General features: G+C 42.9%; 1 protein-coding gene across 1 annotated transcript in view; it reads left to right on the top strand.

The window, feature by feature from the left end:
- robo4 (roundabout, axon guidance receptor, homolog 4 (Drosophila)) overlaps window positions 1–23,323 on the top strand; it is a 187,736-nt gene that overhangs the window by 133,768 nt on the left and 30,645 nt on the right. Inside the window, exons 16-18 of the mRNA XM_037687651.1 lie at window positions 7,448–7,583; window positions 13,707–13,931; window positions 19,347–19,673. Of these exons, the coding sequence (XP_037543579.1) occupies window positions 7,448–7,583; window positions 13,707–13,931; window positions 19,347–19,673 (688 nt within the window). The remainder of the gene's footprint in view (window positions 1–7,447; window positions 7,584–13,706; window positions 13,932–19,346; window positions 19,674–23,323) is intronic.

Here is a 23,323-nt window from a genome sequence, read left to right as displayed (position 1 = left end):
TCCACAAAGTCCATGGTGTTCTGTATGTGGTGTTCTGAGCTGCCAACTAAAGGGATGAGTACAGACGCCAGATATTTGGAAACATTGTAAGTGACAGAGTTAATCATACAAATAATTGGTCTTAAAGGTACACCTTGTTTGTGGATTTTAGGTAAACCATACAGACTAGGTGTGGCCTCCCCTGGGTACAGTCTGTGGTAGAGAAAAAGGTCAATAGCCTTGTCCTGCTCCAAAATTTTCAGGCAATCTATTAACTTTTTCTTGTAACCACTTCCTGGATCGCTTTTCAGAGGTTCATAAGTGGTTAAGTCACTAAGGAGTGTCATAACTTTCTCATGATAGTCTTTCTGGTTCAAAATCACTGTGCACCTTCCTTTGTCTGCTGGGAGAATGATGATGTTTTTGTCCTTGCTAAGAGTGGTGAGTGCATCCCTCTCCTCTACTGATGTTGGAAGGTGGTGGTTTGGCATTGCTGAGGCAGGCTGAAACTTTGATTCTGAGCTGTTCTGCTTCAGCCTCTTTAATTTTGTTGTTGCGGATGGCTGACTCAGTAGCTGTGATCATCTCCACCAGAGGAATTCTACTTGGTGCAACCGCAAAGTTCAGTCCCCTGGCAAGAATATCTGTCTCTGGCTGGGTGAGCTGTCTGTCAGATAAATTCTTCACCCACTTTTCTGTCTCCCTGGCATGTAATTGACTATTGGAGTGTTGTCCTACACTGAATGTGTTGTTATTGGAATAGTGATGGTGTTGATGAGCTATTAGTACGTTAAACTTGTTTTGTTTTTGAGTCTTGGACTTGACATGCTGTGCTAAGCGTGCCTGATCTGTACAGTCCAACATTTGCTGAAGTGTGGTCTGATCTAGACACGTTGTTAGTTTCTGTTTAATGGGGTCAGGACGGATCAGACAGTCACATTTACGCACAGAGGTGCTGTGCAGAGTCCTTCTCTCCTCCTCCTCTCCAAATATTGTCCCTCCTTAGCGGGGCCGCATATTGAAAGACACCCCCTCTCCCCTCCTCTCAGACCCCCGAAACAGAAACAATAAATTATTCAACAGAATAAATAAATTCTTGTGGATAGTGCACGTCTCCAATCTCTACCCAGTGCGCGCACAACATCAGCAAGTGTCTGAAATCCTGCTACATTTCAGACATAATAAATAAAAAAGCTTACTATTAAAAAATAAATAAATAATACAAAGAGAGAAATGTTTGATGTGTTATTCACATTATACGTCATGTTTCAAAACAACGGCACTAATTTGTCCAAATGACAGCGATCAAAACGTCAAAGAGACAGTCCAATTTACTTTAATAAGAAATGGATGGATGGACGTATGGATGGATGGACGTATGGATGGATGGATGGATGGATGGTTGGATGAATGGACGGATGGATTGTCCTTAGTTGGACAACAGAGAATTGAAGACTTCAGGTGCTTCAAACGGTGCCACGAGACTGGAGCAGGAGCAACAAATTCAGCTGAGAAGAGTTCAGCTCAGAAGCGTGAAGTAAGGGGAGGGAGGAGGGGGGTTTAGGACACCTGAGAGACCAGAGCTGCTCTAATTCACACACAACCTGCTGTTCCTCTCCAAAATAGTAATTTTATGAAATGTTTACAAATGTAGGTAAATGTTGATGTATAACAACCCATTAAGATACACCAAAATGCAGGAAATGGCATCTCTGTTAATCACAATTTTCTGTGAGAGGACACACGGACCCCCCCATCCCCGCCTGCCTGCTGTTCCGGCATCAGCCAGTTTACAAATTAAGCCCTGATATAAACTATATGAAAGCCTCAGAAAAACTGTACAAACTGTACAAATAAATTAATGTTCACCTTTTATTTGTATTTAGCCTTCAAAAATTTTTGAAATCACAGTCAAATAAACATAAAACTTTCAACTTTGTCAATATTAATAGTTTTAACTTTAAACAACAACATAACCTAACAACCCATGCAGCAAACATCAGCAAACGCAGATGTTTGCTGCATGTGTTTCTCTATTGATACAACTGGGGGGTGTTGTTTCAGGGACACGTTGGCTCAAAATTTATTGCGCTTCATCTTGTGACTCTCAGCATATTCTATCGAGTGGAAACTCTTCAGATGAAACAAGTTAGATGTGTTCCCACTGCTCGTTGGAACGACTCTCCATCACATTTTGTAGCACACTGAAACCTGCAGTTTATCAGATCTTAGATATTCGAACCACTTCCACACCGCCGAATTAGTCTTTCCTCTCATCAATTATGTCATCTGCTTTCTCTTTGCTTGTGAAAGCTTGTTCACTCAAATTCTGACGGTCATGGGCACTCATTTTGAAGCGAAAACTTAACGCGCGTTGGAGATTAGCATAGCCTAGCCTGCTACCGCTAACGCCTTCTGGACTTGAGCTTTGCATAACATCTACGTCACCACACACTTTCGTAGTTGTGTAGCAGCGTTTTCTGTCTGGGTTGAAACTAAAGTGGCTTCAACCCGAACAGAAAAAGAAATGCGTCAGTGAAACGCTGTAATCCTATTGAAATATTGAAAATGTGCTTAAAACTCATATTACCGTTATTGAATAAAAATATATTGCGACATATATTGATATCGAATTATTGTCCAGCCCTGGACCTGGCAAAGAAATGGAGGTAGTGAAGTTGATCTACCACATCAATAATTTGTTATATTTTGTGCAACAACTCAAAGATCCTTCATTGTTTGGCATTGTCTACTAACAAACAGGTGCACTGTCAACTGAACACACTCAGCACCCTTCTGGTTTTCTTCTTGACTTTCTACCTGAATAATATAATAAATATAATATAATATAATATAATATAATATAATATAATATAATATAATATAATATAATATAATATAATATAATATAGGGCAGCACGGTGGCGTAACTGGTAGAGCTGCTGCCTCTCAGCGAGCAGGTCCCTGGTTCAAACCCCAGTCCAGGGGCCTTTCTGGGTGGAGTTTCCATGTTCTCTCCGTGCATGCGTGGGTTTTCTCCGGGTACTCTGGTTTCCTCCCTGATATAGAAATTATTATTTTAATGCTTTTATGTCAATTTATCACTCATTTACATGTAGTTTGAAAACACACTTATACAACGTGTTATTCACATATTAGGGATTGTATTTTGTATTATGTTTTATGAGGTGTTGGGTCGCCTTTATGCCTGTTCAAACATATACTTTGTGTGTGTGTTGCTTATAATATTTAGACACTCTTTGATGGTTTGCAGAAGGGACGGAGGGGTGCTCTTTAGGAATGCTTTAATAAGCATTAGGAGTGCTCTTGACCTGGAAGCTTTGGCCCGCTTTTACGGTCACAGGCGCTCCTTACTGGAAGGATGAGCCATCGCTTTGATGATGGTTTAATTAGATCCGTTGTTCTGGTAACCATCAAACTTGTTTTGCACTGCTCTCACGCGATCCGGTCAGGGAAATGGTATAAAGGAAGTGTGACAGGCAACTTAATCTTTGGAAGTCCTGTGATGGATCAGCACGCGCTGGTGCCATGCGCCATTTTGATGTGATTCTTCTTTACCTGGGTCGAAAACGACTTCCCGGCCAGTGTCACGGTGAGAAGTTATTTCATATCAATCTGTGTGTTAAGAGTGTACATGTTTTTTTTTTTGCTTGGCTGTTTTCTGTGGCAGGTTAATAAATGACACTTATTTATCCTAGCAGTGACAGCTTCTGTCTTTTATTTTTCCCTATTTGTCTGAATATGTGCCGACCGTTTCACGAGCCCTTTTGATAAAGAATTTCATAATACACTCCCACAGTCCAAAAACATGCATGTTAGGCTGATTGGTAACTCTAAATTGTCCCTAGGTGTGAGTGAGAGAGTGAATGGTTGTTTGTCTCGTTTGTCTCGTTTGTCTCTTTGTGGCCCTGTGATGGACTTGCGACCCGTCCAGGGTGTACCCCACCCCTCGCACAGTGATTGCTGGACATGGGCACCAGCGACCCCCGTGACCCAAAAATGGAACAAACGGGTAAAGATAATGGATGGATGGATAATATAATATAGGGCAGCACGGTGGCGTAACTGGTAGAGCTGCTGCCTCTCAGCGAGCAGGTCCCTGGTTCAAACCCCAGTCCAGGGCCTTTCTGGGTGGAGTTTGCATGTTCTCTTCGTGCATGCGTGGGTTTTCTCCGGGTACTCCGGTTTCCTCCCACAGACCAAAAACATGCATGTTAGGCTGATTGGTAACTCTAAATTGTCCATAGGTGTGAGTGAGAAAGTGAATGGTTGTTTGTCTCGTTTGTCTCTATGTGGCCCTGTGATGGACTTGCGACCCGTCCAGGGTGGACCCCGCCCCTCGCACAGTGCTTGCTGGACATGGGCACCGGCGACCCCCGTGACCCAAAATGGAACAAGCGGGTAAAGAAAATGGATGGATGGATGGATAATATAATATAAGATAAGATAGAATTTTACTGATCCTGCAGGAAATTGTTGTGCCAGAGTTTCAGTACAAAGGAATACACAAGAAATCACACAATATGTAAAAAATAGGAAATAAATAAATAAATATAAAATATAAATATATTTAAATAATATAATAATTATTAATATAATATGAATTGAATAATAGGAATAATATTTTAATTTAATTTATTCTTATAATAATAGGAATAATATAATAAATAATATAAATATATTTAAATAAATATAAATAAATAAATAAATATAATAAGAATGTTCATGCACACTTTTTATTTCTAGTTCTGCTCTCTAAATTTCCACTACAATATTCAAACACTCTTGGAGGCCCCCTACTGGCCTGGGGGTCCAAAGCAGCTGCATAGTCATTACAGTAGTCCCTCTTTACTTCTCGGTTTGTTTATCACGGGTTCTCTATATCGCAGATTTTCAAAGTAAGATTGGACATGACACAATTGGCTGATTGATGGATGAGCCATGGGTTGTTTATTTAAAATACATTTTTTTTAATGATTTTGCACCATGTGTACAGCCTACAAATGCAGGGGGAAGCTCCCTCCTGCAGCTGATCAGCTGATTTCCTTCTCTGCACGCACACACATTTTTCCTGCTGTAGTTTGAACAGATGCTGAGATATATTCATACATTAAACGGGTTCTTCATTTTTCTGACTGTGTAACATGCGTGCATTGAATTTCACAGAAATGTAACGAGAGACGTTATTTATCTTTGACCCATCAAAATGAATGCGGTCATTTATTTACAGAATCAAAGTTTAACATCAAACATTTACATTAATTTGGCAAAATATGAAAACAACAACAGCATAATTAATCAATCAGGAAAACCATACGGCCATGGTTTTCCGTTGCTTCACCACAGACATTAATGAAAACATCTGGATTAATTTTCTAGCAGAAAGGAGAGTTTGAAGATGGAAAATTGAGATTTATCTTACAGAGAGATGTGTGAGGGAATTTATCTGTTTTAACCAGAACAGCACGCTCTTGGGAAATCAGCTTGTCCCAAACAGTACACTTTTGGGTGAAGGTCGACTTTACCTTTCTGAAGATAGATCAGGTCGGCGTGAAGTCCTACTTCCAGCCACTTTCAGCGTCTCCGTTGAGAACAGCTAAAATACCTCGAGAGTCATGCGAGGTTATCCAAACAGAAGTTATAATTCCCAAAATCGTCTCTGGTTCAGGTTGTTTGGTCCAGTAGCATCCATGAATGCCTGAACGCTCTGTATTCTGGATTCCAAGAACTCTGAACTCTCCTGGAACTCTTTGTGAACTCTGTAACTCTACTCGTTGAACTGGGAAGTTGCCACATTTAAACGGGCTATACTTCCGGTTCATTTGAGAGCTTTCTGATTCGTGGATGGACCAGAACAGAGGTGTGGTTTGTGATGTAAGGTGTTATGGAAAGTCAAGGATTGTTTAAGAACAGACAGAAAGATTGTTGGAGAAAACCAGTCTTAGTGGCGTCTCTCCTCCTAGTATCTGCTGTGAAAGTTAAACATGACATTTCTTTTCAGTAAACTTTTTAGTTGACCGAAGCTCGAACTTTAACACACTTACAAATTTGCTCATTGAAGACAGAAAAATCAAGAAATGCATATTACCCTGATTTCTTCTTTGAATGAGGAATAAAAATCATTACTACTGTTTAAGTAAATAAAAATGAGTAGTTCACTTCAACATGTAAACATTGTTTGAACTAACACAATTTGATTATCAAACATTTGTAAAATAGTAATGATCATAGAGAATTGTCTTTTCCACTTGATTAATTCAAGAAGGAAAGTCTCAGGATGGGTCAAACTGTATTTCTGGATGCAGATCAATGAAATGACAGTTTCTGACCATATGATCCTAAGGTCATTGATTTGACATCAGGTCAAGTTCACTACACTGCTGCGGCTGCACCGATCGACTTTTGTCTTCCAACTTAAAATTCAAAGTATGTCACATCACAAAATCATCATAATCACAAAATATAAAAGTGTTAAAAGTTATTTTTAATTATTTTAGAACTTCTATGTTCAGTTGTTTCAGTGTAATTGATCAAGAAGTACATTTCTGCTCCATGCTGCAGAGCTGTGACATCCCTTTGATGTCCTGATGCACTTCTCTTCTCTAAATTTTACATTTAAATACTGTAATATTTTTAAACAATCCATGCTGCATGGATTGTTTATTTAAAAAGTTACAGTATTTAAATTTAAATTGTTTATTTAAGGAGGGAGATTGGGAGTAACAAGTGATGTCCATATGTCTGTAAACTGTCTTTTGTCCCACCCATAACATCTGATCCACTCAAGATAATTAAATAAAACTTCATACACATGTTCATCATCACCAGACCGAGTGTAGACCTCACTTTTCCTCAACCCATCTCCAAGGTCAAGGTCACAAATCAAAGTCAAATGTTAAACAGTATCTTTTCTTGTCAGTGCCATAACTTTTGATCGGCTGAAGATAATTTTAACAAAATTCTATGCAAATTTGTACCACCATTACATGACACATAATCAGTTCATCACACCAGCTTCAACCTCAACATCACAAATAAAGGTCAATGGTTAAACAAGATCTTTGCTTGTTCGGGCTATAACTTTTGATCTGTTCAAGGAAATTTAACACTTGGCAGACGTTAGACAACAAGTCACCTAATCTTTTCATTACCCCAGCTTCAAGGTCAAGGTCACAAATTCAGGTCAAAGTTTATGCAAGATCTTTGCTTGTCTGGACCATTGCTATAGATTGCTGCATTGCTGTATAAAAGAATACAGTAGTATAAATTTAGTTGACGAGTGTAGAATATGCTGTATGCTATAATCTTGTAATCTTGGTTTTCTTATACTATATCTTGGGCCAACTATGCAACAGACAGTTAATACTACTAATACTAATAGTTAAATCTTTGTGATGGTGATTTTTTTTTTGCTTTTATATTGATGTGTGTATAGGTGGACCTACAGACTGTGGTGATGCTGCTGCTGGTTCTCGGTTGCTGCATTACTCTGCATCACTGCACATGGTGAATATGTTGCCTCCTTCAGTGCTAATCCCCTCAGATGAGAGTGCAGACAGAAACAACCTTTCCATTGATGACGGGTAAGACTAACATGAATCAAGCTCCAACATATAATTAGAGCCTAAAAACATATGTTTTGCTTTTAAAACAGGCTTTTATGGCAGAGTAATTCTTTCATTCATTCAACCTTTATTTAGACAGGTAAATCCCATTGAGCCTCAAGGACTCATTTACAAGAGAGACCTGATTTCAACAAAGAATGATGACAACAATGGACAACAGCAACAACAATAAACAGTTATTAAATGTCATACAATTTTTATTTTATTTTATTTTTTACAAATAGGATGGCTAAAAAAAAAAGAAAAGTAAAAAGAAAAAAAGTAACAAAAAACAGCTAGATTCTAAGGCGACTGTAGAAAACTAAAAACAGGAACATGTCTGCATTGGTCCTTGCCAGGAGTCCAACAGATTCTTAAAGACACATAGAGAGGTCAAGGTCGAGAGCTTCAGATCTTTTTGTAAGATATTCCAGGAAACAGGAGCAGAGTAGGAGAAGGCCCTTTTGCCAAGTTCAGTCCTCACTGAGGGAACACTGCAGGTAATAATGTCCTGAGCGCGCACGCTGTAGCTGCACTCACGCAAAGACATGAAGGAGGAGATGTATGACAGCATCAGACCAAGAAGTGATTTAAAGATGAAAATGTACCAGTGAGAGAGTCTGCGTGAAGTTAATGATGTCCAGTTAACCAGTGAATACAGGGCGCAGTGGTGGATACGATAATCACAGCCAGTTATGAATCTTAGTGCACCATGATAGACAGCATCCAACATCTGCAGGGTTCTCGTAGGAGCGTTCATGTAAATAATGTCACCGTAATCAATGGAGGGAAGGAAAGTCACAGATACAAGGCGTTTCCTAGCATTCAGGGTTAGACAGGATCTGTTTCTGAAAAAGAAACCCAGTTTAACTTTCAGTTTCTTTACAAAGTTTTTCACATGGAGCTTAAAAGAGAGATGCGAGTCGACCAAGATACTCAAATATTTATAGGAATCAACAAACTCATTGGGGACACCATTTGAGGATGAGATCAGAGGAAGAACTGCTGGGACTAACTTCCTATTTGAAAAAAGCATCCCTTTGGTTTTGTCTGCATTTAGGACAAGTTTGAGGCTGAACAAATCTGTCTGGATGTTGTTGAATGCAGATTTCAAAAGCTGGAAAGCCTTATCAACTGTTTTAGCTCGACAATAAACAACTGTGTCATCAGCATAGAAATGTATGGATGCATTAGGGATGTTTTTACCTACATTATGCATGTAGATTGTAAAGAGGGTGGGTCCTAAGACTGAGCCTTGTGGTACACCATTGTTGACTGTTAAATAACTGGAGGAAGTACCATTATGTTGAACACACTGCCTCCGGTCTGAGAGATAGTTAGAGAACCAACCAATGATGTGTTCTGAGAAACCAATTTCTGAGAGCTTATGACACAAGATGCTATGATCCACAGTGTCAAAAGCTTTAGACAGGTCCAAGAAAAGTGCGGCACAATTGCTTGCCAGGTATGCTCTGCTTGTTTTTTGTTGTTTGTTTGATTTTAGTATTTTTTGTTATGATGCCTCTGCTCTGCTCGTCTATGACCGCACAACTCTTCTCAACCTCTGACATGTTAAGTTGCCACTATCTGGTTTTAGTAATGATTCATCACAACTACCTCCTCACCTGTCAAACATACCGGACTATCTGCACCGTGCGCCCTGTGCCTTTCAACCTCGGAGACGCCCGAGGAGACGCGGAAAGCGAGGAGGATTTTTGGTGAGAATTAAAGCATATCTGAAAATATCTGGTAACAATTCTGGTCTCTCTCACTATCATACAAGCAACTATCTGTATGAATGGAGACATCGTTGGATTAAATCTGTGACTCCATCCCTTCATTTGGAACATGAGTCTTCATACTGGCGACGTGAAAGGATTTCCAAATGTGGCACAATAAACTTGAAAAATCTTGGCCAGCTGGCCCGCACAACTGCTGCGGACAGCAAGGATCAGACTCTCCGAGTAGCCTTGCTGAATACAAGGTCCCTAACCAACAAGACTTTTATTCTGAATGACTTTTTTTACCTCCAAAAAACTGGATTTTATGTTCTTGACAGAAACTTGGCTTCATGTTGGTGAGTCGGTTCCTTTTTCTGAACTTCTCCCTCCTGACTGCGCTTTCTTTAGCTCTCCTCGGACCACCGGTAAAGGAGGTGGATTAGCCTCTGTTTTTAAATCCAGTTTTAAATGTCGGCTGATCCCCACTCATTTTTACCAGAGTTTTGAACTTCAGATGGTGGAGATAAACTTCTCTCCTCTTTTACTCTGCGCTACAATCTACCGGCCACCAAAACACAGCAAAGATTTTATTCAAGATTTTACTGATTTTATGACGGGACTTATGCTACGATAAGACAGCTTTTTAATAATTGGCGATTTTAATTTGCACGTGTGCCGTAAGGCTGGACCTCTGGTCAGAGATTTTCTGAACATTATTGACTTTTTTAATCTCACGCAGTCCGTCACAGGTGCAACTCATGAAAAAGGACACACATTGGATCTGGTCCTGTCTTATGGGATAAATATGTCATCTGTGGAAATCTGTGGAGCTCTTTTATCAGACCATCTACCGGTTCTGTTCACTGCGGTAGTCTCTGGCAGGAAGGAATGGGCTGGACCATCTGTGCGTTCTGCACGCACAATTAATTCAAACACTGCGCTGCGCTTCTCCGCTGGCTTTTTTGACTCTGTCTCCTGCAACCCTCAGTTCTTTTCTGTGTCCAACGTGGACGAGCTCACTGATCTTTTTAGTTCTGTGTGCACTGACATTCTGAACTCTGTTGCTCCTCTAAAAACCAAAAAGAGGAAGTCATGTCAGCCGTGGCTGTGCGAATCCACCCGCGCGCTCAGACGCCAGTGCAGACGAGCAGAAAGGAAATGGAGTAAAGACAGACTGCAGGTTTCCCTGGACATCTTTAAAGACAGCTTGATAAATTATCAGAGAGTTGTTAAAGCTGCTAAGACTGCTTTTTTATCTAACATAGTTTCAAACAACAGTCACAGACCTCGGGTTCTTTTTAATGTTTTTAACTCTGTTGTGAATCCTTGTGATGCTGGTCATGTTGCTGAATCTCCTGCACTGTGTGAACAGTTTTCTAAGTCTTTTATAGATAAAATCTCTGCTCTGAGACCCTCCTCAACACACCTTTACACAGACCCCTCCTCACTTCCTCCATCCGCAGCCTCCTTTGAACAGTTTGAGCCGGTGACTTTAGGTGTTTTAAAGGACATCGTGGACCGCATGCAGCCTTCTAATTCACCTCCGGACTGTGTTCCCTCTCGTCTGTTTAAAGAAGTTTTTAACACTCTTGGTCCATTAGTGAGGGCAGCACGGTGGCGCAACTGGTAGAGCTGCTGCCTCTCAGCGAGCAGGTCCTTGGTTCAAACCCCGGTCCAGGGGCCTTTCTGGGTGGAGTTTGCATGTTCTCTCCGTGCATGCGTGGGTTTTCTCCGGGTACTCCGGTTTCCTCCCACAGACCAAAAACATGCATGTTAGGCTGATTGGTAACTCTAAATTGTCCCTAGGTGTGAGTGAGAGAGTGAATGGTTGTTTGTCTCGTTTGTCTCTGTGTGGCCCTGTGATGGACTTGCGACCCGTCCAGGGTGTACCCCGCCCCTCGCACAGTGATTGCTGGACATGGGCACCAGCGACCCCTGTGACCCAAAATGGAATAAACGGGTAAAGAATGGATGGATGGATGGTCCATTAGTTCTTGTCCTAATTAACATGTCCCTGTCATCAGGCTGTGTTCCAGCTACTTTTAAACATGCTGTGGTGCAGCCTCTCTTAAAAAAAAAAACCTCAACCCAACACTGCTCTTAAATTACAGACCTATTTCTAAACTACCTTTTCTGTCAAAAATTTTGGAGAAAGTTGTTTTTAATCAACTTAAGAGGTTTTTAACTGCCAACAGCATTGGTGAAAAATTCCAGTCTGGTTTTAAATCAGGCCATAGCACAGAGACAGCCCTTTTAAGAGTTTTTAATGACCTTCTTTTAACTGTTGATGCAGGAAGCTCTGCTGTTTTAGTGGTTTTAGACCTTTCTGCTGCCTTTGATACTGTGGACCACAACATCTTGGTGTCACGACTGGAGCAGGTGGTCGGTATCAAAGGCACAGTTTTAGCCTGGTTTAGAACCTACCTGACTGACAGGAGTTTTTCTGTTCATTTAGGAAAATGTTCTTCATCTCCAGCTCCTCTGATCTGTGGGGTCCCTCAAGGGTCTATTTTAGGTCCATTGCTTTTTAATCTTTACATGTTGCCTTTGGGGTCCATTTTTAGAAAACACAACATCCCTTTTCACTGCTTTGCTGATGATACTCAGTTATATCTTCCGATTGAGTCAGACAGGGTCAATCCACTGGATCCACTCTTGAACTGTCTAAATGACATTAAAGTTTGGTTAAAACTAAATTTTCTGAATCTAAATGAAAATAAAACGGAAGTCATCAGCTTTGGTAAATGTAATACCCTTAATGTGCTTGGCCCCTTGGCTTCATACAGCCACTCCAATGTCAGGAATCTGGGAGTTATTTTTGATAGTGCTTTTAAATTAGACAAACAGATAAATACAGTTGTGAAATCCAGTTTCTTCCAGCTAAGACTTATTGCCAAGGTGAAGTCTTGTCTCCCTTTCAGAGACCTTGAAAAGGTGATTCACGCTTTTATTACATCTCGTTTGGACTATTGTAATTCATTGTATGTTGGTTTAGACAAATCATCTTTGCATCGTTTACAATCTGTCCAGAACGCAGCAGCTCGTCTTTTAACAGCAACTAAAAAACATGAACACATAACCCCTGTCCTGGCTTCTCTCCACTGGCTTCCTGTCCACTTCCGAATTGATTTTAAGATTTTATTGTTTGTTTTTAAAGTCTTAAAAGGTCTGGCCCCGTTATATTTATGTGATCTCATTAACATCTACACTCCAGTAAGAGCACTCCGGTCTACCAACCAGTTCCTCTTAGATGTCCCCAGATCCAAACTTAAATCCAGAGGTGATAGGGCTTTTGCGGTTGCTGCTCCAAAACTGTGAAACAGTTTACCTGAGAATTTAAAGAGTGCTCAGACTGTTGAGACTTTTAAATCTTTGCTCAAGACTCATCTGTATTCCTTGACATTTCATCCACACAGAGTCTGAGAACAAGTTGAGCTGATTTTATTGCTGTTATGTGTTGTTTTTATTGTCAACTTATGTTTTTGAGTGGCACTAGATGCATTTTTACTCTTTTTTTTTTTTTTTTTTTTAATCTGTCTTAACTGTAAAGCACTTTGGTCAGCTTTTGTTGTTTTTATGTGCTATATAAATAAATTGACATTGACAATAATCCTTAGCATCCAGTGCTTCAACAATGTCATTAAGAACCTTCAGTGAAGCAGTCGTTGTGCTGTGTTGTTTCCTGAAACCAGATTGATGGGGAGGTAAGATGTTAAATGAGTCCAGGTAATTTTTTATTTGAGAGTTTATCAGTTTTTCTAGAACCTTGGCTAAAATGCAGAGTTTAGAGATTGGTCGATAGTTTTTCAGTGAGGTGGGGTCACTTCCCTTCAGCAAAGGTAGAACAAAGGCTGTTTTCCAAGCAAGTTTTCCAATTATTGTCCATATCTGTAGTTGCTAGATGCCCCATCCATCCATCCATCCATCCCATTTTCATCAATTTTCTTTACACACAATTTTTTTTCCAGTCACGTAGGAGCTAGTACCTACTCCAGCAGTCACTCCGAGAAGCAAAGTACACCTGAGAGGTTGCAGGTTTATCACAGGATCACAGAGGCAAATGAGACAAACGACCATCTTACATTTGCATCTAGAGATAATTCAGAGATACCATTTAACCTAGAATGCATGTTTTTTAGTCTGTGTGAGGAAACTGGAGTACCCAAAGAAAACCCACACATGCAGCGGGAGAACATGTAAACTCCACACAAAAAAACCCTAGCTGAGAATCAAACCAGCAACCTTCTAGCTGTGAGGTGACAGTACTAGCCATTGTTCTACCATGCTAGAAACTCCTGTGCTCTGGAATTACAGAAACACTTTTGCTATCCTATGTTTAAGAGAATAACTCAAGTCTTCCTGTTGTTTTCTTTTGGTTCAGTTCTAATCGTTCCACTAACATAGAAGACATGATCCACCTGCAGTCAAACTGTCCTGGGTCAAGCCATCGTGGACCACCTGGATCCAACAAGAACAGCTTCCCTTTCCACGTGCACCTGTCCACACCATCATATCCTGCATCATTGGATGGTGAGCATGGAGGCACGCTGACCTCACAGGAAGCCACTGAGTACCTGGAGCTCAGTCCCAAACATGAGAGAAGCAAGTATGCATGTTCATCTTTATTTTAATGAGTTTCTAAGGCTCCACTGTTTACCTGCTAATTGTGTGCACTTACAGATTCTGCAGTAACAATATTGTGTTCCTGTTTTTATTTTTTAATTATCATGGATGCTTTGCAATCTAACTACTTCTGTATATTTTTGCTCTATTGTAGCCATTAATGTATCAAAGTGTTCAACTTTGAAAACATGTGAGCTGTGGCTTTTGCTTATTTTAACTTTTATACTTTTTAAACAATTCCATCCATCCATCCATCCATTTTCTTCCGCTTATCCGGGGTCGGGTTGCGGGGGTAGCAGCTTAAGTAGGGAGGCCCTCCAGCGTGTCCTGGGTTTCCTCTGGGTCTCCTCCTGGTGGGATGTGTCCGGAACACCTCACCAGGGAGGCCTCCAGGAGGCATCCTAACCAGATGCCCGAGCCACCTCAACTGGCTCCTCAGAAGCATGGAGAGGCAGCGGCTCTACTCTTACTCTTAGTCCTTCCTGGATGACTGAGCTTCACACCCTATCTCTAAGGGAGAGCCCAGACACCCTGTGGAGAAAACTCATGTTGGATGCTTGTATCTAAGATCTCCTTCTTTCAGTCACAGCCAAAAGCTCATGACCATAGATGAGGGGAGGAACGTAGCTCGATCGGTAAATTGAGAGCTTAGCCTTTTGACTCAGCTCTCTCTTCACCATGAAAGACCTGTACAGTGCCTGCTTCACTGCAGACCCTGCACCTATCCGCCTATCGACCTCTCGCTCCATTTTTCCCTCATTCGTTAACAAGACCCCAAGATACTTGAACTCCTCCACCTGGAGAGGGCACTCTACCCTTTTCCGGCTCAAGACCAAGGCCTCGGATTTGAAGGAATTGATCTTTATCTCGGCTGTGTCACACTCGGCTGCGAACAGCTCCAGTGAAAGCTATAGATCACAGCCTGATGAAGCCAATAGAACCACATCATCTGCAAAAAGCAGAGAAGCAATCTTAAGGCCACCAAAACGGATCCCCTCAACACATTGGCTGCGCCTAGAAATTCTGTCTATAAAAGTTATTAACAGGGCGGCTGTGGTTGAGTGGTTAGAGCAGTCGTCCTCCAATGTGAGAGTTGGGGGTTCGAATCCACCAGCAGTCACATGTCTAAGTGTCCCTGGGCAAGACACGGAACCCCTCATAGCCTTTGATGTGTGTCCCATCAGTGTATGAATGTAATCTAAAAGCACTGATTAGTCTCTTTAGAATGATTTGTTCAATTAGCTTTGTAGAGATCTAGCAGAGTGTTGTATGAATGGGTAAATGAGGACACAGATTGTAGTGTAAAGCACTTTGAGTATCTTGAAATAAGATAGAAAGGCGCAATATAACTATAGTCCATTTATAACAGAATCGGTGACATAGGGCAACCTTGGTGGAGTCCAACTCTCACCGGGAATGAGCCCGACTTACTGCCGGCAATGCGGACCAAGCTCTGACACCGGTCATACAGGGACCTAACAGCACATATCAAAGGGCCTGGTACCCCATTCTCCCAGAGTACCCCCCACAGGGTTCCCTGAGAGACGCGGTCGAATGCCTTCTCCAAGTCCACAAAGCACATGTAGACTGGTTGGGCAAACTCCCACCCACCATCCAGGACCCTGCTGAGAGTGTAGAGCTGGTCCAGTGTTCCACGACCAGGACGAAAACCACACTGCTCCTCCTAAATCCGAGGTTCGTCTATCCAATGGACCCTCCTCTACAGAATCCCCAAGTAGACCTTACCAGGGAGGCTTAAGAGCGTGATCCCCTTGTAGTTGGAACACACTCTACAGTCCCCCTTTTTGAATAGGGGGACCACCACCCCGGTCTGCCAGTCCAGGGGAACTTCCCCTGATGTCCACGTGATATTGTAGAGTCGTGTAAGCCAACACAACCCTACAACATCCAGAGCCTTAAGGAACTCCGGGCGAATCTCATCCACCCCTGGGGCCCTACCACCGAGGAGCTTTTTAACCACCTTGGATGACCTCAGCCCCAGAGATTGGAGGGCCTGACCCAAAGTCCCCAGGCTCCGCTTCCTCAGTAGAAGACATGCTGGTGGGATTGAGGAGGTCTTCAAAGTATTCTGCCCACCGACCCACGACATCCCGAGTTGAGGTCAGCATTACACCACCCCCAATATAAACAGTGTTGGTGGTGTACCGCTTCCCCCCCCCGAGACGCCGGATGGTGGACCAGAATCATCTCGAAGCCATACGGAAGTCATTCTCCGTGGCCTCTCCGAACTCCTCCTATGCCCAAGTTTTTGCGTCAGTGACCACTCGAGCCATATGTCGCTTAGACTGCCGGTACCCATCAGCTACTTCCGGGGACCCACAGGCCAAAAAGGACCGATAGGACTCCTTCTTCAGCCTGACAGCATCCCTCACTGCCGGTGTCTACCACCGGGTTCGAGGGTTGCCGCCGCGACAGGTACCGGCAACCTTGCGGCCGTAGGTCTGGTAAGCTGCCTCGACAATAGAGGCACAGAACATGGCCCACTCAATGTCCCCTATCTTCCCCGGAATATGTTCGAAGATCTCCCAGAGGTGGGAGTTAAAGCTCCGTCTGACAGGAGACTCTGCCAGACGTTCTCAGCAAACCCTCACAATACGTTTGGGCCTGTCAGGTCTGACTCGCATCCTCCCCCACCATCAGAGCCAACTCACCACCAGGGAGTGGTCAGTGGACAGCTCCGCCCCCTCTTCACCCGAGTGTCCAAGACATTCAACCGCAGATCAGATGAGATGACAACAAAGTCGATCATCAAACTGCGGCCTAGGGTGTCCTTGTGCCAATAGCACATATGGACACCCTTATGCTTGAACATTGTGTTTCTATGGACAATCCACGACAAGAACAGAAGTCCAACAACAGAACACCACTCGGGTTCAGATCAGATCTTCCTCGAGGAGGACTTCCTTGTCGACAGCCACGACACCATCAAGAAACTGGGTGACTCCATCGGCAGTCTGTCCCGCCTTTCTCAGTCCGGGACAAACACGTCCATGGGGGAATACCTGTTTGACAGACATACTCTGTAAACCCTCAAAGATGCAGAGACAACGCATGACTATGCATTTGTTTAAAATTTGTAGTTTATTCAAATGTTTGTTTAAAAAAAAATAGAACTGCCTCAAATTTTGTATGAAAAACAAATTGGAACATGTTCTCATTACAGTCTCCTAAGCCGTTACTGTGAAGTGAATAATCTGTTTACATAAACGTCATGTGTCAATATATTCCAGTGTCATATATATCAACTGAGCAAAGCTGTTAAAGTTTAAAATAAATTAATAAATTTGGAAATGGTGCCACAAAAAATTTAGGGTGGCTGTGGCTGAGTGGTTAGAGCAGTCGTCCTCCAATGCAATAGTTGTGGGTTCGAATACACCAGCAGTCACATGCCGAAGTGTCCCTGGGCAAGACATTGAACCCCTCGTTGCCTCTGATGTGTGTCCTATCGGTGTATGAATGTGATCTCCAAACACTGATTAGTCTCTTTTTAGAATGATTTGTTCAATTAGCTTGGTAAAGATCTAGTAGAGTAAAATGGTAAATGGACTGTACTTATATAGCACCTTTCTATCTTATTGAGATACTCAAAGTGCTTTACACTACAACCTGTGTCCTGATTTACCCATTCACACAGTACTCTGAATGTGATAAAGCTCTGATTAGTCTCTTTAGAATGATTTGTTCACTGTTTTGAGTAAATGAAGACACAGATTGTAGTGTAAAGTGCTTTGAGTATCAGAATAAGATAGAAAAGCGCTATATACGTGCAGTCCATTTACCAAGTGCAGTCCATCAGGTGGGCTATTCCTCCCAAACACACCCCTCCAGGTCTCACTGTCATTGCCCACGTGAGCATTCAAGTCCCCCATCAGAACAAGGGAGTCCCCAGGAGGTGCACCCTCCAGTACCCCCTCCAAGGACTCCAAAAATGGTGGGTAATCTGAACTGCCATTTGGTGCATAAGCACAAACGACAGTCAGAACCCGTCCCCCCACACAGAGATGGAGGGAGGCTACCCTCTCATTCACTGGGGTGAACTCCAACATACAGGCACCAAGATGTGGGGCAACAAGTAGGCTCACTCCTGCTCAGCACCTCTCAACAGGGGCAACTCCAGAGTGGAAGAGTGTGCAACCCCTCTCAAGGAAACTAGTTCCAGAGCCAGAGCCATGCGTAGAGGTAAATGTTAAATGGACTGTACTTATATAGCGCCTTTCTATCTATTCAAGACACTCAAAGTGCTTCACACTACAATCTGTGTCCTCATTTACCCATTCATACAGCACTCTTCTAGATCTCTACAAAGCTAATTGAACAAATCATTCTAAAAAGACTAATCAGTGCTTTAGATCACATTCATACACTGATGGGACACATATCAGAGGCAATTAGGGGTTCAGTGTCTTGCCCAGGGACACTTTGGCATGTGACTGCTGGTGGATTCGAAGCCCCAACTCTTGCATTGGAGGACGACTGCTCTAACCACTCAGCCACAGCTGCCCCTGAGTCCGACTATTTCTAGCCGGAACCTCTAAACCTCACACACCAGCTCAGGCTCCTTCCCTACCAGAGAGGTGACATTCCACGTCCCAATAACCAGCTTCTGTAGCCAAGGATCAGACCGCCAAGATCCCCGCCCTCGGCCTCCACCCATCCCACATTGCACCCGGCCCCTTTGGCCCCTCCCACAGGTGGTGAGCCCATGGGAAGGGGGACCCATGTCTCCTCTTTGGGCTCTGCCCGGCCGAGCTCCATGGGTAAAAGCCAGGTCACCAGGCGCTCGCCAGTGTGCCCCACCTCCAGGCCTAGCTCCAGAGTGGGGCCCAGGTGACCCACGTCCGGGCGAAGGAACATCAAGTCCATTTATTTTTCTCATCATAGGAGTGTTTGGGCTGCACTTTGTCTGGTCCCTCACCTAGGACCTGTCTGGCTTGGGTGACCCTGCTAGGGGTGTGAAGCCCCCTGACAGCTCCTAGGATTACTGGGACACTCAAACCCCTCCACCACAGTAAGGTGGTAGCCCAGGGAACGTCAATTTTAAACAATTGAATTGTTTTTTACAAATGTTTTCCCCATAAAAATACAAGATTCCTAATTCCTTAAAACAATTATACATATTGATATCTGCTTCAGCATGCTAACTCTGTTTTAGTCTTCTTATGCTACTTTTAGCTTTTAACTAGTTTTTTGCAGCGTTTAGCTTTTGTTGTTCTTCTTCTACTTTCTCTTTTTCTTTTAGCTTTACCGTTTGTTTCAGCTTCTTTTGCAAACTTTAACAGTCATTTGGAACTTAGCGTTTATTCACAATGTACTTTAACAGAAAATGTAATTTCCCTAGGTAATGTTTTACGGTGACCAAACCTCCTTTTCATGTCAGCAGCATCCTGTCAGAGCAGCAGCCCTCTGTGTCACTCCCGTGTACATCCACCCTGGAGAACATGTGTGGGCTGATCCACTCCAGCCAGCAGGAGGACAACCCCACACCTGAGCCGGTCGGACAGCGTCTGTCCCGCCTGCAGAGCTCCCCATCCTCCTGTTACAGTGACTTTGACCACTCCCTGTGGAGCACCTGGAGCTCAGCCATGACCCTTGACTTTGACAGCAACCGCACCAGCCTCATCAGCTCTGTGAACAGCTGCTACACTCAGGACAGTGCCTCTTTCGCCCGCATGCTGGCTGTGGCAGCAGACACGTTGAGTGGAGAGTCAGCGGCAGGTGAGAGGAAATAGCTGATGCATTCATATATGATATCTGTAAAGCTCTTTACAACACAAACTGTATATTATACAGCACTCTACCACACACAAATTCATAGCACTCTACCACACACACATTCATACAGCACTCTACCAAACACACATTCATACAGCACTCTACCACACACACCTTCATACAACACTCTACTACACACACATTCATCCAGCACTCTACTAGACACAAATTTATACAGCACTCTACCACACACACACATTCATACAGCACTCTACCACACACACATTCATACAGTGCTCTACTACACACATATTCATACAATGCTCTACAACACAATTCATACAGCACTCTAATTCACACACAATCATACAGCGATCGACTAAAACATAGTCATACAGCACTCTACTAGACACACATTTATACAGCACTCTACTAAACACACATTTATACAGCACTTTACCGCACACACACATATGCATACAGCGCTCTACTACACCCACATTCATACAGCACTCTACTACACACATTCATACAGCACTCTACTACACACATTCATACAGTCCTCTACTACACACACAATCATACAGCACTCTACTACACACACACACACATACAGCACTCTACTAAATGCACATTTACACAGCACTCTACTAAACACACATTCATACAGCACTCTACCACACACACACATATGCATACAGCGCTCTACTACACACACATTCATACAGCACTCTACTAAACACACATTGTTGGGTATTTTCTCTGACCTATAAAGGAATAATATCACACAAGACAGGAGGATGAGTTGTAGTGCTCAGATCCTTTGCAAAGGGGGGAGTGACCCAACTGATTGTAAGTCAGAGTGAGCCCCCCCAAAGCCAGGCTGTCTGAGTTCGCTATTTATTGAAGCAGCAAAGGAAAATAGGTCAGTTTCACATGAACACAATCTTATGAGCGATGACGGTCAGAACATTCAGGAGATTGAGTCTGAACAGATAGTTTCTTGATATAGGCATACCTGTTGATTTCAACATGAGCTCGTATTTCACTAACTCCTACCCATGGAAAGAGTCCTTGGAAGAACTTTTCTCCTCCGTTCCAGACCTTGAATTCCCATGGGACGCCGGTGTTGGTGGTAAGCCCTCCCCCACCTGGTCACTTCTGGCATTGGAGAGCGTCTCATCCTGCGAGCTGGAGGTGTTGGTGCTTTCCTTAGCACGATCATCGGGTTGGAAAGGGGGACCAAAGCACAAAGGCCCCCCCCAATCGGGTGGTAACGCTGTATAGGCTCTGTGCCCACATAAGAAATACCAGTCAGTTAACACACGAGAGCCTTTGTCATCTGGTACTGCAATGCTGCAGTGGGTGGTCTTCTGGCGTCCTCTCGTTGGTAGGCTGATGTTGAAGGTCCGTTGGTAGAGGAGGTCTGTGCAATCAGTGACATTGTCTAATTCAGTACAATAGTGTCCGGGATCCCCTGAATACTGGCATAATAGCCTGCTTTGCAAAAAACACAATTCAGGTAATTAGGTTTACCTTTGTGTGACTGGTCAATGTCACAGAAGGTATACACCTTTTTACATAGATTCCAGGGCACCAAGCCTACAGGAGTGGTGCCATTGTTGAAAACACAGTATCCCACGGAACCTGTTGGCAATGTGATCAGTTCAGGCAGTTTGATGGACCTCTGTGGTAGGGGGATGACATCAGTGATGCTACAATTTGACGTGAAGTTGTATCCCATAGTTACCATGGCTAGTCGTCTGTGTAAGTCTGTGTGCATACCCTTCACCCCACTGGACAGTGGCGTTGTATAGCTTCATTTTGTCCAGCTGCCTGTTCCTGGGTGGGTGCTCAGGCCATATAGACATGCTTGTTGAGCTGTAGACACAGCTGCAGGTCGCAAACCTGAATTGTGGGTGGCATAGGGCAGATGAGCACATACATAGCAATTAGTAGTCTTTCCTTCATAAGCAGTTTTGTTCATCAGCTGCCACCATAGGTTGGTGCTGTAGTCATGAGGGTGTTCTAGATCAGGTTTCAGCAAATCAGTGAGGTCACCTCTGACTACGTGACATGCTATAGCCACAATACAACAGAGAGTCCACCTTGGTTGTGACGCTTTCATCATTGCTAGGTGTACAGAAATGTTAGGAGCTCTGATGTGCCTATTCACGGCATAGGGCTGGGGCAGATTTCTGCACACAGCATTGGTTTCTTCACTGACGTTGAGACGACACACCCTAAACGGTGTGTCCTCTTTGTGGTCAGACTTTTTCAAACACCCTGGTCGATTAAGAGTCCAACACTTTCTGCAACTTTCAATGACTTAAGATGAATCCAACTGGGTCTTTCCGCTACCTTTACAGCGGTTGGTGTGGTCAGTAGGACTTGGTATGGTCCCACGTTTTCCTTTTGATGACCTTAATAAAGACCCTCTCTGCTGGCTGGATTGGTGATGTTTTCTGTGGAAGAGAAGAATCAGGAGACAGTGAATTTGTCTTTTACACTTCTTTCTCTTGCAGTGTTTTGATCATGTAATCTGCTAATGTTCGCTCTTCTTCTGCCCTTTTTGAGTCAGGTGAGAACAAAAGGCATTCTATATGGTCTGCCATGGATGATTTAAAAAAAAAGAAAGGGGTCAGACCATTTGGAGTTTGGGTAATTCTCATGTAAAGTTTTTTAAGTAGGCCTCTAATCCATAAGTGGTGAAATGTTTCTGACTTAGGGTGATGGGTTACTACAGCTGTTGCTTTAAATAAAGATTTAGGCATTATTGGCATGATAAATTAATTCATCATTTAGCTGAGCGAAGGGTGTTGCATGTGTTACTGGTCTGCCAGTAGAGGTCAGCAGTGTACTGGCTGTCTGTGTACACTTCTGCCAACTGACATGTACGTATAAATGCTAAAATTTCAGTTGCCTGTACAGTTTTATAAAGAAAAAAAAAGTTTATGTATGAAAATGCTTCTGTATGGTAGATCCCTCCCTCCTGTTGACACATGGCAAACACCATGGGTCATTTTTGGTTTAGAATCTTCTTGTTTTTGATAGTAGATTTAACGCTGGTTCTTAGAAACCTTCAATTAAAAAAATAAAATAAAATAAAAAGCAGGAGTTGGCATAACTTATTTAAAAAAAAAAAAAACAGCGAATACAGCTAGCCAATTAGTGTTTGCCCTCTACAAACGCCTATTAGTCACAAACGCCTACCTTTGGCCTGCAGAGAACCCCTTCTTCTTTCAGGAGCAGGTCAAGTGCTGCAGTTACCATGCCGGGGCATTAGTTGGCGTTGTGGTTTTGTATCTTCGGTTAACGCGCATTCGTGCTGCTGCGGCCTGCACTTCCTGTGAGCTAACGTTCAGCTAACTCCAGCCATAACGATGATGAAGGTTGGATTTTGGCTGGATTGTGGAGAGGAGTCAACATTTTTTGACGGCAAGCAGGACCACTTTGTCTAACAGCCCACATCGGTCGTTGAGTGGGCCAGAAACGAGTCAACGATGTCGGACTTTACTACGTAATAATTCGTAGTGTATTTACAGCAAGTAAATTAATACTTGTGTTTTACTTTTGATCACACAACATCCAATTGAGTTTTTATTTTTAATCTTATCTAAATATGTATATGTATATATATAT

The sequence above is a fragment of the Nematolebias whitei genome, chromosome 14, assembly GCF_014905685.2.
Source record: "Nematolebias whitei isolate Nwh7 chromosome 14, NemWhi1, whole genome shotgun sequence".
Taxonomy (NCBI): Eukaryota; Metazoa; Chordata; class Actinopteri; order Cyprinodontiformes; family Rivulidae; genus Nematolebias; species Nematolebias whitei.
Note: the sequence above shows the minus strand (reverse complement) of the source record. Positions and strands in the feature narration are given on the sequence as shown.